The 16,841-nt window shown below is 33.5% G+C and overlaps 1 protein-coding gene across 1 annotated transcript; it reads right to left on the bottom strand.

The window, feature by feature from the left end:
• Positions 1-724: 724 nt before the first annotated feature.
• Positions 725-5,643, bottom strand: LOC125060771 (toll-like receptor 6). Its single transcript, XM_047665828.1, has one exon. The coding sequence runs from the start codon at positions 5,462-5,464 to the stop codon at positions 1,433-1,435; it is 4,032 nt and encodes a 1,343-aa protein (XP_047521784.1). The 5' UTR covers positions 5,465-5,643; the 3' UTR covers positions 725-1,432.
• Between the last annotated feature and the right edge of the window lie 11,198 nt (positions 5,644-16,841).

Below are 16,841 nucleotides of genomic sequence, written 5' to 3' on the forward strand. Positions count from 1 at the left end.
CTGAAAAAGCCAACCAGCCTATGCCATATGACGCACTGACACTTCGGAAAAAAAACTACTGGCCATTCCGACAGAAGGTCAAATGCATAACTAGATTCGAATTTCGAATAGTATTGTAAATCTCCTTTATGGCTACGTATAGCCGTGACGGTTGAGTTATGACTTGGGAGCCTCTACCTGGCTTGGGTCGATCATTATAGCCTACGATTGTCGGCGAGCCGAAATTATTTTTCGATCTTTTTTTAAATGCATTTCTCAAAATCGGACTTAACAGTTATTCCCGTTTTGCGGTATTACAAAAGAAACATGAGAGCACAACGTTGTTAGAAACGTGTTAAGAAATGTGCAAAGTATTCTGTTTTTTGATTTATTAATATCAAAAACAAAACATTGAATTTAGACTACTACTGTGTAAACTAAGACTCAAATTGACTATAGGTAAATATTTAATTAAAACTAAGATTTGGCGATTAAAAAGAGCGGCGGAGAGTTTATTGCCAGTTCTTCTCTTCCGTTCTACGCCCTTGATTTGAGAACTGGCAGTTTATGTAAAATTAGAAGCATTTAATGTTTATTTCTTTTTTGACGTTCATAAGTGTACATTGTTGTTTACTACATGAATAAATGATTTTTGACTTTGAATTTAAGATTTAATGAGAATTTAAATGAACCTTTTAATTCTATCTAGATTTATTTGTTGAGGATTGTTATTAAAATACAGAAATTAAGGTAATATTTTTTATTATCATTTGTTTGCGAGTTCAACAGTTTACAATTTTACATTTTGTTATTATTAATTGATCACATAAGCATGTCAGAACACATTAAAAATACAAACAATTAAAATAAGTCTAAATACTGCTGTATGTAACCAAAATATTATATTACAAATAACAATATATTAGCAGAACCGTTACAATAATAGTGTTTAGTTACGTCTGATTATGTGACCAACTATATACCTACAACAATTCATATAGATATTAACTCCTATCTAATGACTAGTAACCTATACAGAAATCAATTCTCTATACAATTATTAATTACAATTATTTACAAAATATTTGGTAACAATGAGATATAATATCTATAGCAAAATACTTAAGTCACATTTATACTGGCAAATAGTAACTTAAACTATAATACAATTCAGTCTTAATAGATATTATGTATTGTAATTCATTAAAATAGTTTTACAATGCAAATATTTCAAATACAAGGCATCATTAAACATTAGCGATAATTTAACAACAGTCTCCTTAAAATTAAGAATATAAATATTATTACAACTTACAAGGAACGTTAATCGTACAATTATTTGGCCGGCTATAATCACGACTCAATAAGGCATTGCCAGAAGAGGCAACAGTATACACATGTGCTTGGAATGTAGCGACCCATTAGGAGATAACGAGCTGACTTTTGAAACATGTTATCTGTGTACGCTCGGATGGCTTTGAGGTAAGCAATCGTGTATTGAAGAACGGGGTTGTAAGTATCCCTGTTCATCGAGCATCGAGGGAGAGTGGCTTTGGTGCTTACGTAACGAGTTAGGTGGCCTCGGTCGGCCGCCTGCGCCATATGGCTGCTCGTAATTTTGTGTGTCAATTGATATGTAACTGTGGTGTGGATTATCCAAGTCCTGTATCTGGCTTGTGAGTGTAGTGTTGGTTAACATAGATGTATCGTCTTCGACGGTAATACCTACGTTGGTGACTGTGGGTGTTTGGGGTGGTATGGCGTCGTATTTATACCATAGCTCGGGTGCAGTGGGAGATGCAGTGTATCTAGAAGGGTGGCGTCTAGCGTTAGGACAAATACTGTGGTTGTAATTCATGTTATCTTTATTCCAATGTAAATTTGAGATATCAGGCATCAAAAATCTCATTTTCTCCCAAAACTTCTTTTCGCCCCATAAAAGCACATTGCAGGTTTTTAAATAATTTTGAAATTCTAAATCTAAATTGAGGGCGCTGATATCGGTCGTCAATACAAAAACAACCCTATGTCTTCTGATGGAAGGATGAATTGAAGTTATCACGTGTTTAAGAGCGGCTTTGAAAGACATTTTAGACCATTCGTTTTGTAAAAAATTAAAAGAAATAAATATTAAAATTCTTTTAGAGGATTCGGAAGCGTTATTTATTTGTTCTAATAAATAGTTTTCTGGTGCGTTTTGTAAGTCTCTGTAGTGAAAGCACATAGTGTATCCGCAGTGCTCCATTTCAGGCGCGACTACTTTTGTTACAAAATCATCATCTAATAAACTGTATACTGCATAGCCATCATACATCCTATCTCTATCTAGCTCACTTTCCTGAATAGACGCACTTTTGAATAATCTTACACCATACTTGGAATGAGCCCATAAACGTACGTTTTGTCTAAAGGAAAATGCTAAAGCTCCAAACAATAAAATAAGGATTACACTTATAAGGACTACAGCTAAGAGGGGTACAAAGTTCAATTTAATTGTGCTCACTTCATCATATTGGAACGGCTGATTTTCAGTGGGAATGGTATTGTCGTTTACACTGGAGTCACGACACTTGTCCATTACGTCGAACACTGTTAGGTTGGAACTTAGTTCATTCTCACTAGCACACAACATTTCTGAAGGGTCCTCGTAATATTTCTTTAACCAGTTCACCAAAGGCAATACATTATCACACGCGCAAGTAAATAAATTACCTCGAACACGAACACTTTCTAAATGTACGATATGAGCTAGCTTCTTGTCGAGATTCAATATCTTGTTTCCTTGTAAGTGGATGATTCGAAGTGAAGATAAGCTTTCGAATGAGTTATTTGCCACACTAGTTAAGAGGTTATCGTTTAAATATAACTCTCTTAAGTGCTTAGTCTGAGAAAACTCCCCACCGGCGATTTCAGTAAGATGATTATTTTCCAAATGTAAAACATTCAAAGAATGAAGTCCATTAAATGTATCATTATCTATTGAGGCGATATTACTATTATTTAAGTATAATTTATGAAGCTTTTTCTTGCCTATAAATAGATGGCTGTTCAAGGAGGCAAAATCATTGCCGTCTAAATAAAGTTCAGTAGCGTCCATTGGAATCTTTTCGGGAATATCTGTGTATCCAGCATTAGAACAATCAATTACATTAGAATTCCAATTGCTGTCATGAAAACATGAACAACCTTCAGGACATGTCATTTTACAGTCGCAGGCTTCGAAATCACAACAAAAGCAGCTCGAGGAACAATGCGTCTCATAGGAACAAAGGAACTGTGTTTCAGGAACATCCATTAAGTTAGATTTTCCTCCGTATTTATTATTTACAACTTCGCATGTAACTGACTCTAAGTCTACAAATCTAGGATATTGCCTCATGTGATTCCATAAATTTATTTTTTGCAGCCATATCATATGACAGTTGCATACAAATGGATTGTTTCCGATGAAAAATTTTGGCAAAAATCTGTGCTTCGGTATATGGGGTAATGTGAATGCGGATAGTTCAACGGTCCGTAATTTATTATCTGTCAATATAACTTTTTCTAAGTTCTTTTTTTGTAGAAATGTACCTGGCTGGATTGTGTGAATTTTGTTGTTATTCAAAAAGAGGACCTCTATAGAATCAGGTACTGACTTTTCATCTACGTTTTCCATTGTATTATAACTGACATCAAGCATTCGAATATTTGATTTGAAATTATTTTCGTTCACAAGCTTAGTAATATTGTTTTTGTGGATATCCAGCCATTCTAAAGTCTCAGGCATGTAACTGTAGTCAAAATATATAAGTTTGTTGTCGGATATGTTAAGCCAACCCAATGTGCTCAGTTTGTTAAAAACACCTCGTATATCTGTAAGTTTATTTCCGTCGAGACGAATAGCTTTCAGCGTTGGATTTGAAAGAAATGCGTCTTGTTCGATGGTTTCAATTTTATTTGATGCTAAGTTTAGAACTTGTAATGATGGTAATGTACTGAAAGTGTCTTTCGGTATACTAATTATGTGGTTGTCAACAAGTCGCAAGCCATAAAGTTCCTCGAGCCCCTCAAAAGATGCATTAGAAATTTTCGTGATGTTGTTTTTGCCAATGTCAAGGGATTTCAAAAATCGAAGTTTTCGTATTCCATCGGGAACGTAGTTTAAATTATTTCCATTTAATCCCAAATCTTGTAAATACGTTATGTTTTCGAATGACCTCTCATGAATAGTGGTGATCTGATTATTATCTAAGTAAAGTTGGCTTAGAACAAATAGATTAGAAAAAATGTGTTCATTCAAATTAATGATTCTGTTGTCTGACATAGATAATTGATGCAAATTTTTCAGTTCCGCAAAGGCGCCATTACTTATTATCTCAATAGCGTTATTATCTAAGTTTAAGACCTGTAGGTTGTTAAGATCTTGAAATGATTTTGGATCAAGTCGTACTAAGGAGTTGTGAGACAAGTTTAAAATTACTAATCGAATTAAGCCGGCAAACGTGTCTCTGTTCACCCAGTCATTGGTTAGTCGATTCCTAGATAAATCCAATTTCTCAAGTTGATCAAGTCCTTCCAACAATCCCGGTGCCAACACGGAAAGCGAATTATTTGCTAATGAGATTTCTTTTATAACGCGTGAAGACTGAAATAGTTCTGGAGGAACGGCGACTAACTTGTTTCCAGATAAGTTCAGAATCTTTAATGAATTCAGTCCCACAAAAGCTCTATCTCCAATTTCATTAATTAAGTTGTTGTGAATCTTTAAGACTTCTAAAGATCTAAGGCTTGAAAGACCGTTATCAGGAAGCCGCAACACGTTGTTATGAGACAAATCTAGCATTTTTAGGCCAGTGTTGCATGACTTTCCAGGGGCTATTGGGCCCTTGCCCCAGTCCGAAAATCCAATTTCAGAAATATCTTGAATCTTATTGTTAGTTAAGTTTAAAGATTCCAAACTAAAAAGTGGACAAAAAACTTCTGAGGGTAACATATAAATGTTATTGTCACCTAAGTCCAGTGAACGCAGTTCCATTAATCCTCGGAAACTCTCAGCGTGAAATTCCATTGTCATAGCGGGCCAGTCTGTATTGTATGAACGGAGAGTAAGGCTAGTTAAATCGCGAAGAGGTGATAATACAGTAGCTGGGACATATCGTATCTTACAGTATTCCATACGCAAGTCTTCAAGTTTGCGCAACTGGCCCAAAAAACTACCAGTATTCATATGTAGTGAGCTCTCGAAGAACAGCAAATCGGTGCATGTAAGTTTCAACTTGTTTATATTGTATGCTTGGGCTGTTGTTATGTTCTTAAAAAGCATGTCAGCTGATCCTATTGTTTTGATATTACATGTAAGAAAGTTCGATTCACTCAACTTTGTGTCCGAATAGTCCCATTGACAGCCACCAGGGGCGGGCGGCGCAGAACGTGCGCGCGCACCGGCCACCGCCACCAAACATATCCAAAGTTTTAAAATCATTCCATATAAGTTTTTCGTCATGTTTTCACAGTAACACAGTTCATTGGAAACTTTTTATCACTTAAAGTTATAGTTTTAAACTTGTTATCACTCAAAGTCAATGTTATAAATCAAGTATCGTTGTTTACACTAAGTTTAGAGCGAACGTAAACAAATACTGCGCGATCGCGGCAAAACTTTTGACACAGCCATGCTCCCCTGCGGTCTGGCGGTAACTGACCTACGTAAGTTTGAACGAAAGCCGCGTGTCTATGCGGGAGGGGGGTGGTGCACAACCGTCGGGTGGGATATCGCAGCAGCTTACAACAGATGGCACGCGTGTTTTTAGACACTCAAAATATTGGTTGAAGTCTTAGGTCTGCGTGATTCGTTGAACACAGCTCCTCAAGTTACATCTTTAAGGAGGTCGTATTAGGTTTTTAAACAGTAGCTGATAGAGACAACAGTTTTGTTGTTGTTCAACTTTTATTGTCTACTAGACCACATTGGACATCTGTGTAGTAATGGCATGGTCAATATTTAGTTAAGTGTAAAGATAGGTCCTTAAAAAAGTAGTTTTATTATATTTAATAATAAATATTTATAATAATTACGATGAATTTATTATAACAGGTGTGCAATAAACTGGATAATTTTTAAATATATATTACGTTGTACTGACAAAATTAATAGAATAATACATTGATTTTATCACTCCTATAGTTATAATAGTCTATAGTCCTCTAATAATTTTTGTTATGGTACAGTTATGTGAAACTATTTTACATTGAAATAATCACTTAGGATTAATAATTTTTGAAACGGAAATGACGAATTGATTTGAATGTGGGTGGACATTTTATTAGGTTTTACCTCAGTTGGTCTTTCATAAAGCACACAATTGATGGTGATTGACAGTTTCATAAGCACATAGAAATCAAGATAAAGGAATGAAGTTTAAAAAATCTGGGACACGTGTTGTCCTTTGAGAATTGCAATGGAGAAAATTAAAGATATTATAGAACTAAACGTGACTGTTAGTAATTAAAAATTGTGTACCTTTGGGAATAATTTCATTACAATATCCCTTGTCTAAGGCTACAATAAATAGGAAATTATTTGCTTAAGTACTCGTATAATTAATTGTAAGAAACACCTCCAAAAACTAGCAAGCAAGCTTTAACAAATAATAAATTTACTAAACATAATAATTATTAAAAACTAATAGAAAACGTATTAAAACTATTTACTTTAAATGTACCAGTCGTTAGCCAAAAATAACGACTCGTAATTAGTGACATTAATATGATTAAGAGCGATTTACACTGAATTTCAAATAAAAACAGGATCTTACGTAAGTTATGATTTCCGGTAGGACGGTTAAAATGTATATTTGTACTTGGAATTCTCATGTTTCTTATTTAATGTTATTTGATAATACATATAATCTCGATTATCTACATGACAATGTTATATATATAAAGCTTAAATATACAATACATAAAATTAATTTCTTAAGCTAATTGCACCATCTATGCTTAGCATTAGCTAACTTAACATATCAGTTTAGTCTTCCAATTACACTTAAAATTAAAATAAATTCAAGGTTGGTTATTGATTACAATTATTGATTTATTTAGTTCTCAAAACAAGGGCGTAGAACGGAAGAATATCCATTTCTTTTAATCGCCCAAAATTTATATCTTTCATATATCCATATTTTAGTTTTGCAAGATAAGGAGCTGCAACCATTACACCTTGCTCCACTTCACATGAAATGAATATAAGAAATTATTACGTATAGTTGAATTACTAAAAAATATTTTTGTAGCGATAAAATCGTTATATTTGCTAGTTAACTGAAAAAACACGTCCATTGAGTACTATCGTGAGTCACCGAAAGTCATCATGCTATATCACGTGCGTGTCGAATTGCATCTACCGTGGGAGACGCTTCAAGCCTACAACTTATCTCCTTTTATTTTTCTTAATCCATCAAAACGAGGGTCTACCATTTTATGCATGGAACGTGTTCGTATAGAACGAATATTTAACTGACTACAGAAGGGCCTACTGTATAGTGAACTTATTATTTTAAATAAAAATCACTAGCGCTACAACGTTTTTAGGTCTGGGCCTCAGATTTCTGTATCTGTTTCATGATCGCTTTTCAATCTAATAGACAAGTAGGTGATCAGCCTCCTGTACTTGACACGTCGCCGTCGACTTTTTTTGGGTGTGAGGTAAGCCGGTTTCCTCACGATGTTTTCATTTACCGTACGAGCAAGTGTTCGCACATCGAAAGAAAGTCCATTGGTGGACACCCAGGGGTCGAACCTACGAAGTCAGGGATGAGAATTGCACGCTGTAGAAACTAAGCCATTACTGCTCTTGATTATTTTAAAGTTATAGAAAATATTATCATTTATAACAATATTTTTTTTTAATTTTGACACTGTTCGTTTTGCGCAATTAACCAAGCCACGCATATTTTAAAAGAAATTAATAATCATATTTTTTCTTTAGATAAATTACCATAAGTTTTGAAGATTTTGTCTAATAAGAAATAATCACGATAGCTAGTATAGAACATTTAATTACACTGAGATGTGTCACACACCAGTGTTGGCTTTTAGCAAAGTTTTACTTTGGGTACAAATAAATGATAATGTCAATTATAATAATTAAGAAAAGTCTTACAGAGTTCCAAAAATAAACACGAATAAAATATTTGTCAATGCATTTTAAGAACGAGGTAATTTCTAAGAAATAATAGATACGTTGTGTCGCAAGGTAACATATTGGAGCCCAAACTATTGATACTGTCAGTCAATATTTAAGGTCAACATTTCACGGGTCCGTGACGCCCAATATTTACAAAATACATATATGATATTACCAAGTTTTATGTAACTAGTTCGGAAAATATCGAATGAAGACCCATAAGCGATACTCATGACATTCCTCATTAATATTAAGACAACTTTTATTTTCCTAATATGTGCTTAGGTGAAGCGAGAAATAAATTACTTGGTTAAAGCATAAGGCCTTTTAAATTAAGTGACGAGCACACCAACTTTTTAAGAGATGATCTGATCATCACTTAACCAAAATACATACAACCAAATAATTATATTAAATAGAGTAGAATTTTATTTAGATATATTGTTAAGGTCAATCAAGTTTAATGACTAATATTTATTTTATTTGCTCATATCCAACCTGATTATCCCATGCAGCTTTTTATTAATTAACAGCTGAGCTGAATTTTTGATCGTTAATCATCAAGATTAGTCCATTCCCACGTGGGCAGCAAAAGCTTTCTCGTAAAATTGTAAATTTTTAAGACTGCGTTTTCTATGTTAGTTAAATCGGAACACACTAAGCAAAATATCAACAATAGAAGCTCTCAAACGATATCTGACAGTAATTTGGTCTAAACAAGAATTTTCCGGTGGTCCTGTCAAATTGTCACATCAAAAACAGTAGTATAATTTATAAATCCAACCAAGTAGAACGAATTGTGGCCTCCGGAAGCCCAAATTGAAACATTCGGAAAACAATACAGGATTGGCAACCGAATTGAAACCGTAGCGTATTTTGAACAATTGTATTTAAACTAAAAGATTTTATGACCCATTCAAAGCTGTGCTTCGTTTCAAAAAACGGCTTTGAAAGGTGTCGACAAACATGAATTGAAAAACCTCATACTGGTTCTATTGACAATGTGAAGGTATAACACAGATACAGCAGTTTCAATGCTATTTTAAAATAATACGTCTGTTCATTATTGCTCCTTGTTATATTTATATTAATTTAACCACACGGTTTATTTTCTAATGCCCCCGTGATGACGCACATACGTATTGTTGATGCATTCCTGATATCTTTTTCTTTATAGGTATTGTTATGGGACCGTTAGTGTATTAGCTATGAAAGTCAGCGTACATTTAACTATTATTAATACTATCGTAAACGACTCGTTAATATTATAACATATTACTTCTACATTTTTTAACATATCGTTACTTTTGGTAGAGACATGAAAATTTGGGAGGTCGTCTAAGAAAAACATGTCAATGTTAAATTTAATACCCAACGCTGTGGTAAAGGAGGACATAGTTTCGTATCACTTCCAATGTTTTTTAGATACAAAAATAGAAAGCTTTTTGTCCTAGTCCTGAACCTAATGTTAGACCTTTATTGATATTACTAGTCTAGTCTATATGTTGTAGTCTAAATAAAATTAATAAACAAATGAAGAAACTTTCTTCCTGAGTCAAATCAGTCTTTTGTTTTATGTTCAAAAGAGCTTCAGCATTGTAAAATTATCATTGTGTGGGCAGTTTCTTGAATTTGTTAATAAATTCTTTAGAAAATTATGTCCGCAATAAAAATGGGTCTCTCGCCACTTAAACAAAGGCTGTCTACCGCAATTTTAATATTGCTACCATAAATTTTCTGAGACAATAGTTTTAAATAGTTGTGCTTTCTTAAGATTGTAAATTTTGGTCCCGTAACGCTTGTCAACAGTAATTGTGGTATTAACGTAAATATGATGTCATTAGTTTTATGGTTTTCGGTTTGGAGAAAATGCAGAAAGTAGGTTATAGAAAACACAAAATAACATTTTTACAAAGTATTTTTTTTTAGATAGTATTATTGTACGAAACTTGTTCTGTCACATATTAAACATTATTCGTTGAAATTTTTGAATTATAATTTATCGTAAGTAACTGCATCATTGTAATATTTTTCCATAGCTTTGATAGTCACGTGTGAGTAGGTATTACTATATCTATACTAGGATATATTATAATTTATATATCCTTACATTTTACATTAAAACACACTTTTGATTGCTTAATCCATCACTGAAGAAATAGAGTTTTGTGCATCAAAAACATCATTAAAATGTTCGTAAAACTGTTGAATAATCTTTCCAATAATATAATTTACGCTTTATCAGTACGACATGACATATCCTTTAGTGTTATTCTTATTTGTAAACCAATAATCAATGGTCTCTGTTGAGGATTTTTTGAGATAATGAGAGCAAAATACTGCGCGTGTACCGATAACAATAGGGTTACCAATTAAATATTATCGTATAAAAGACGTTCATTTAAACGTTAAATAGGTGAATTGGTGTGTATTATCCGGAACTACTGCTGTCAATTTTACTTAATTTAAATAGTGTAAACGACATTTATGTATTTTCTGGATAATAGTGGCGCTAAAACCTTTTAGATCTGGGCGTTAGATTTGTGTGGCTGTTCTTTACAAGCCGACGGCTTTTTAGGTGTTAGAAGGCATGCCGGTTTCCTTACGATGTTTTCCTGCATCGTACGAGTAAGTGTTTAATGCGCATATGTGACAGAAAGTCCACAGGAGCACAGCCGGATCTCAGGAAGGAGAGTCGAACGTTGCAGTCACTGGACCAACTCTATTCTTATTATCTTTCGAATGTATGGTAGATACATTCGTGGTTCTGAATGGACAATATATGGTTGTGTCATGTTAACGTGGCAGTATTTTTCTGATCACGTTCACTTTAATCGAAACGTGGAGTAAAGGTCACTAATAGGTATTTTTATTTTTATTTAATAAATTAATTACATATTAGAATAAATAGTAAACGTATATTTTTATGACTTTTTTTAGTAAGATTGTCAGCCCTATACGACGTCTAAGGATCCAGGTACCTATAGTTTCGAGTCATAAAGCGGGACCCCAACAGAAAGGCTTTGTGCTAAAAACGTCGACCTCTTATCGTTAAGATGAGCAAGCCATAGAGTAACCATCTTTAGAACGTTCTACAATAAAACATACGTACCAAAATATGTCTAGTCAATAATGTTGATTCATTGGGTATAGTTTACTAATTACTATATTACCTAATAAGTTATACCGCTGATTAATTAATGTGTAATTAATATTAGTTTCAGTATTATCTCACTTCATAATTATTAAGGCTCAACGATGACGGGATCTAATCCTATATAATCGATATATTAACGAGAATATTGATCATTACTCAAACATCGTTTTAATTAAGAACGCGTAATTAATCCAATTAAGATTAAATATTATTCTGATACTAACGATTTGACTACCCCTTTAGTCTAAGAAAATACACAATCGCAATTGAACTGATTTTGTTTTATTTATTTATAATAGCTTGCCACGCTCGGCACAGTGATGCATTGATACCTACCTATTCATACAATATTTAATTTGACAAGAAATTATTGGCAAACATAGAATATACGACGAGATAGAAAATTAAATTAGATTTTAAAAAACTAAAGGAAAATCGATTTCAAAGTATGAGGGGAGCTACTATTGGATATCAAACCTACCTTGTAGTTAATGAATAAGTAAAAATATTATATTACATCGATATATTAGTGATATAAGTAGAAATAACTTGCAAAGCTCTTCCAAGATGCTTTTATAATAATTAAAGCTTTACACGCTGTTAATGTTAATCACTAAACCATTCACTAATTACTACATTCCTATATTAACCACCTCCGTAATTGCACCTGGTGAAGCCTGAAGGTGGGTTTGAATCTTGGTTAAAAATTGTTTCTTGATAACAAAAAAGCTCAATGCACAATAAAACAGACAAATGGGTGTGCTGTTTGAAGTGTTATGGGACTTTAAATATCAAGTCAACTGCCCATGGTTGTTGTATAGAATTTTTTTTTAAAAGTCAAGATGTTTTTATAGCTTGAGCGAGTATTTAGACCATAAGTTTAACAATTATAAATGACTTAACTTCTTATTATGACATTATGTTAATGTTCCTATTATATGACATTTGCATGCCTATTTATATATGGCTGATTGTGCGGATTTTTGTTGTTGTTTGATCTAATTGTACCACTATCTTGGCAAATAAACGATTTATTATTATTATTACAACAACATGTTCCACAATTCACATTCCGGTAGGCACAGAACGCGACTACAAAATGTCTGTTCCACATTAGGGACGGCAGACAATGATACCGCTGTTTTTAATTACAAATAATCTGTACCGTCTAATATTTTCAAGTCTATTAACTTCAGACTCCCGAAGCCAAGCACGAAGTCATCGTTCATACGGTAGATATCATCGCGTGGCTTCTCTTGTTAACAATAAAAACGTTATCCGCTATACAAAATGGATCTCGAGTAAACAACCATTATTTTACCCTTTGATACTAGGGTAATAAATTTTTTGATGCCTGAGGTTTAACCTTTATGTTTTTCTTACAAGACATCTTTCCCATTTGAAATAATATTGGCGTATTTCTGGATCTGAACCGAATTACGGTTATATTTACTTTTTTAATTGATGTAATTGAATTCACTCAAATATTAAAATAATATTAGCATGGAGAGTGTTCAGAGGAGTTGTTCGGACAAATACCTGCAGCTGAGTTTCATCATCGGACGTCGAAGCAGAATTCGACTTTGTTCCACATCTGAGCGTTTTTTAAGGCAGTTTTTGCCGCGCACCACCTCTATGTGGAACCAGCTACCCACTGAAGTATTTCCGAACCAATTTGACTTATGGCCCTTCAAGAAGAGAGCGTACCAATTCTTAAAAGGCCGGCAACGCACTCGCGAGCCTTCTGGCATTGAGAGTGTCCACTTAGCATCAGATGAGCCACCTGCCTGTTTGCACTCTATTTTATAAAAAAAAAACAAATTTTTATGACATGACCATGATTTCGATTCGATTCGATGTTTAAAATTAACTTTTCTAAGTTCTTGTATCACTACATAGTATAAAACAAAGTCGTTTTCTCTGTCCCTATTTCCCTTTGTATGCTTAAATCTTTGAAACTACAAAACGGATTTTGATGCGGTTTTTTTTAATAGATAGAGTGATTCAAGAGGAAGGTTTATATGTATAATAACATCCATTAAATAGTGGAGAAGTACTGTTATTTTTGAGGTTTCTAATGTGATGTCGTAAATAATTACATTTTTTCCGCTTACATTGCAAACGCAGGCTGAACCCTACGAGTTTTATCAAAATAAGGTACTAAGTATTGTACACATTGAAAAGGTCTACAGAAAAGTCCATGATGGTATATGTCTATCTCTTATGGATAACCCACAATAACTTTTTTTTGTCATTTACTTTTTACGACAAATAATGGCTAATTTTCGAAGCGATTTTAACCAATACAGCATTAATCCTTAACCAATTAAATACCTTGAATACATTGTTCATTTAATATAGATCTATATGGCCCTTTACACCGTATGATTTAAGTGAATATTTTCGAAGATATTACAGATTTAAAAATTGCGGGACGTAGCGTTTGCGGCGGTACCGGCCGGCCGCAGTTTTTCTGTAGTGTATTTAGTATCAGCATTGCACCCGTGCGAAGCCGGGGCGGGTCGCTAGTTATTATTATATTTCTGTGATTAATAATGTTTATGATATGACCATAAGTTTTAATAGAAACTAAAAAAATATCCTTTATGTATGTAATTTCTCAAGTTTCAGTCTCTGGCTGGCTTACTATAAAGCAATTTTACATAAAAATCTCTTTCTAGGCCACCCATCATCTATTTAGCGTCACTCATATTAGGAGAATGATAACAGTTCCCGTTGTCTAACAGCAGTTTATCATTCCAAAGCAAACTTCCTGACAGTACAAGAAAAATATTTGATTAGATCGCATCATAAATTATTATCTGTAACGAGATTGACTGCTTGAGGAAATTGAACAAAGATGAAATTAATACTAACAGCAAAGATAAATAGAATTTCTACGTCGTATCCTTTGGATAGATTCGCTTAAACATTTGTATAATCGCAGTATATGATGTATATCTCGAGTAGCAATTGACTTGACCAGAAGGGAGTGCCCAGTCCTTCTAAGGCCTTGGTGATTTCAAGAAATTTAATGTCTTACGCGTACACGATATATATGAAAACCTTTCCAACTGTTCTGTGGAAGCGGGGATTTGACTAAATGTTTGGCAGAAACTCACTAGGCTCTAGAGAAGGTGGCCAGATATGGCAACAGCTGAATGAGTCACCGGTGTAACTAAAAGAAGTTGGAGAATGCAATTTGATTGCAGAGACTGGCATTGAAATCTAGTAAAAGCTATTTACTAGGGTTCACAAGTTCAGGGATAGAAAAATGGAATTAAACAAATGAAACCAACGGGATTGATTACTCAGATGTTGACAGGTCACGGTGGGTTCTTGTTGTATCTTTACAGGTTCAGGGTTAGACAAAGTGCTGCCTGTCCTTGTGACGATGCAGCTGAAGAGACAGTGTTGCATGTTCTGACCGACTGTCCCGTGTATGGATACGACAGGTATAACGCTGAGCAAGCTATGGGCATAAAAGTAACGGAGGCGAGTTTAAGGGAATAATGCTCAATGTTAGGTTAAGGGGCATCTTTTTGGGATTTGCTATAAGGGTCATACAAAAAGTTGTTAAAAGAAATAGGTACCTAGTAGCATTTAATCATTCGGGTTACCAACACCATTTACGTAAGCTATTTAATACCTCCGACGACTACATAGTCGGGGAATTATCTAGAAAATATTTTTAAAAAACATAGCTTTATGGTGTCTTTGATCTAGTATGTCTGCAAACCCTAGCATTAACACTGTCATTAATGTAAGTAATGTCTATGGACGTTAGGTTTCGTCAAACATTTATAATATACACAGTACCATACTGTTTAGTCATAGACATGTCGTAACGGTATTTCATAAATACTTTAAGAAAGGTTGTCTGTGGGGGTGTAGATCTTAGCTCCTACAACTTGACCGCTAGTCAATCTCCTGGACGCGCTTGGACAATTATTTTAATCTTATTAAAATCATGCTCCATTGTTGTTGAGGTTAATGTGGATACGGTGTTTACGTTAGGAAATTCTCGGTTTAAAATGTATTTTAATATTGAAATGACTGAGTAATGGCTGATTGATTGGCTGATTGGCTGAATCATCAATTAAGAGTCTATGAGTTTTAAGATATTTAAAGATTTTAATAAATTAACTGTAGATTCAATATAAAGGTAAAAATGGCATTTAATTTTTATTTTTACTTTATGAATTAAATAAAAGCGAACTATTCGCACTTTAATCCGCATATAAATATAATAAGTCCCTCAGGCAGTGTTTGAAAGTACGCTCAAGCCACTAGGCCAACAGTGTTCAAGAACACAAATTTTACCTATCAATAATATTAAACATAAAAATTTGACTAAAAATATACTTCCTTCCTCAAGTCAGAGTCTCTCTATATTTTATTACCCTCAGAGTTACAAACATGATTTAAAAATGTAATTATGTTAACTTAATAAGTAAATAAAAAAATAGTTGTCTTAACTAATAAGTAAAGTTTTATGTCTTAATCAATTTACTATGGGACTAAATTAGAAAACGTGACGTTTATTTAATTGTACCCATGTGAAATAAAATAAGATTTTAGACGTATACGATTGATTTTTTAATAACTGAAACAAAATAAATGATATTGATTCATTCACAAAGTTCTATTTTTGTTATTATTTTACAGGCATGTCCATATTGTTTCCATCATAAATATCTCGAGATAAAGCAGTACATAATATCCACGTCGCTTGTTAGACGAACATGTAGAGATCACCCGATATCTCAGAAGTGTGGGTGCTTGAAAAAACAAAACACAAGGATGTGACTAATACTTCACCAGGACAAATTAGAAATCTGATTGGAGCACAGACTGCACTAACAATGATGCATTTGTTTATAATGAATACTAAACAATTTTTCTATGTCATGATTATCTTTTTATAGTATTCGTACCAAGGCAAGCTATTATTATCTTTATTTCGTATTTAATTTCGCAGTATCATACAGGACTTAAACAGTGTTTTGCCGGGGTTTGACTAACAGTTAGACATAGACATAAGGCAGATATTAGGCACACTGATACATTAGTACAAGAAAAACAAAATACAATATTTAATGTAAAAAGCACTTATAGGCAAACATACATACACGAACAGATATTTTTTTTTAAGGAAAATTGATTTCAAAATGTCCCCTCACACTATGGATACATAAATACATTACATTACATGGAACATTAATTCCGTCGTGGGCTATATTATAAAGCCATCTTCGATAAATGGTCTATCCTAAATAAAAATAATTATTAGAATAGTTTGTTATTAAATTACGATACTAGGTTGAACTCTTTAAAAAATGTCAGCAAGTTTTCGAGTATTTTATTAGTCGAATCATTTTATATTTTGTGTTCCATAGTCCAATTTTAAAGGAAAGATACGTCGGAAATCAACGTGGGTAAAACTGCGGAGTAGCTGGTTATTAATATATTTAGTACAAATGTGTATAACGATTACAAACTCTTTACAAAATAACACTTGCCTTGATTGAAGTATCG

Source organism: Pieris napi, chromosome 2, assembly GCF_905475465.1.
Source record: "Pieris napi chromosome 2, ilPieNapi1.2, whole genome shotgun sequence".
Classification (NCBI taxonomy): Eukaryota; Metazoa; Arthropoda; class Insecta; order Lepidoptera; family Pieridae; genus Pieris; species Pieris napi.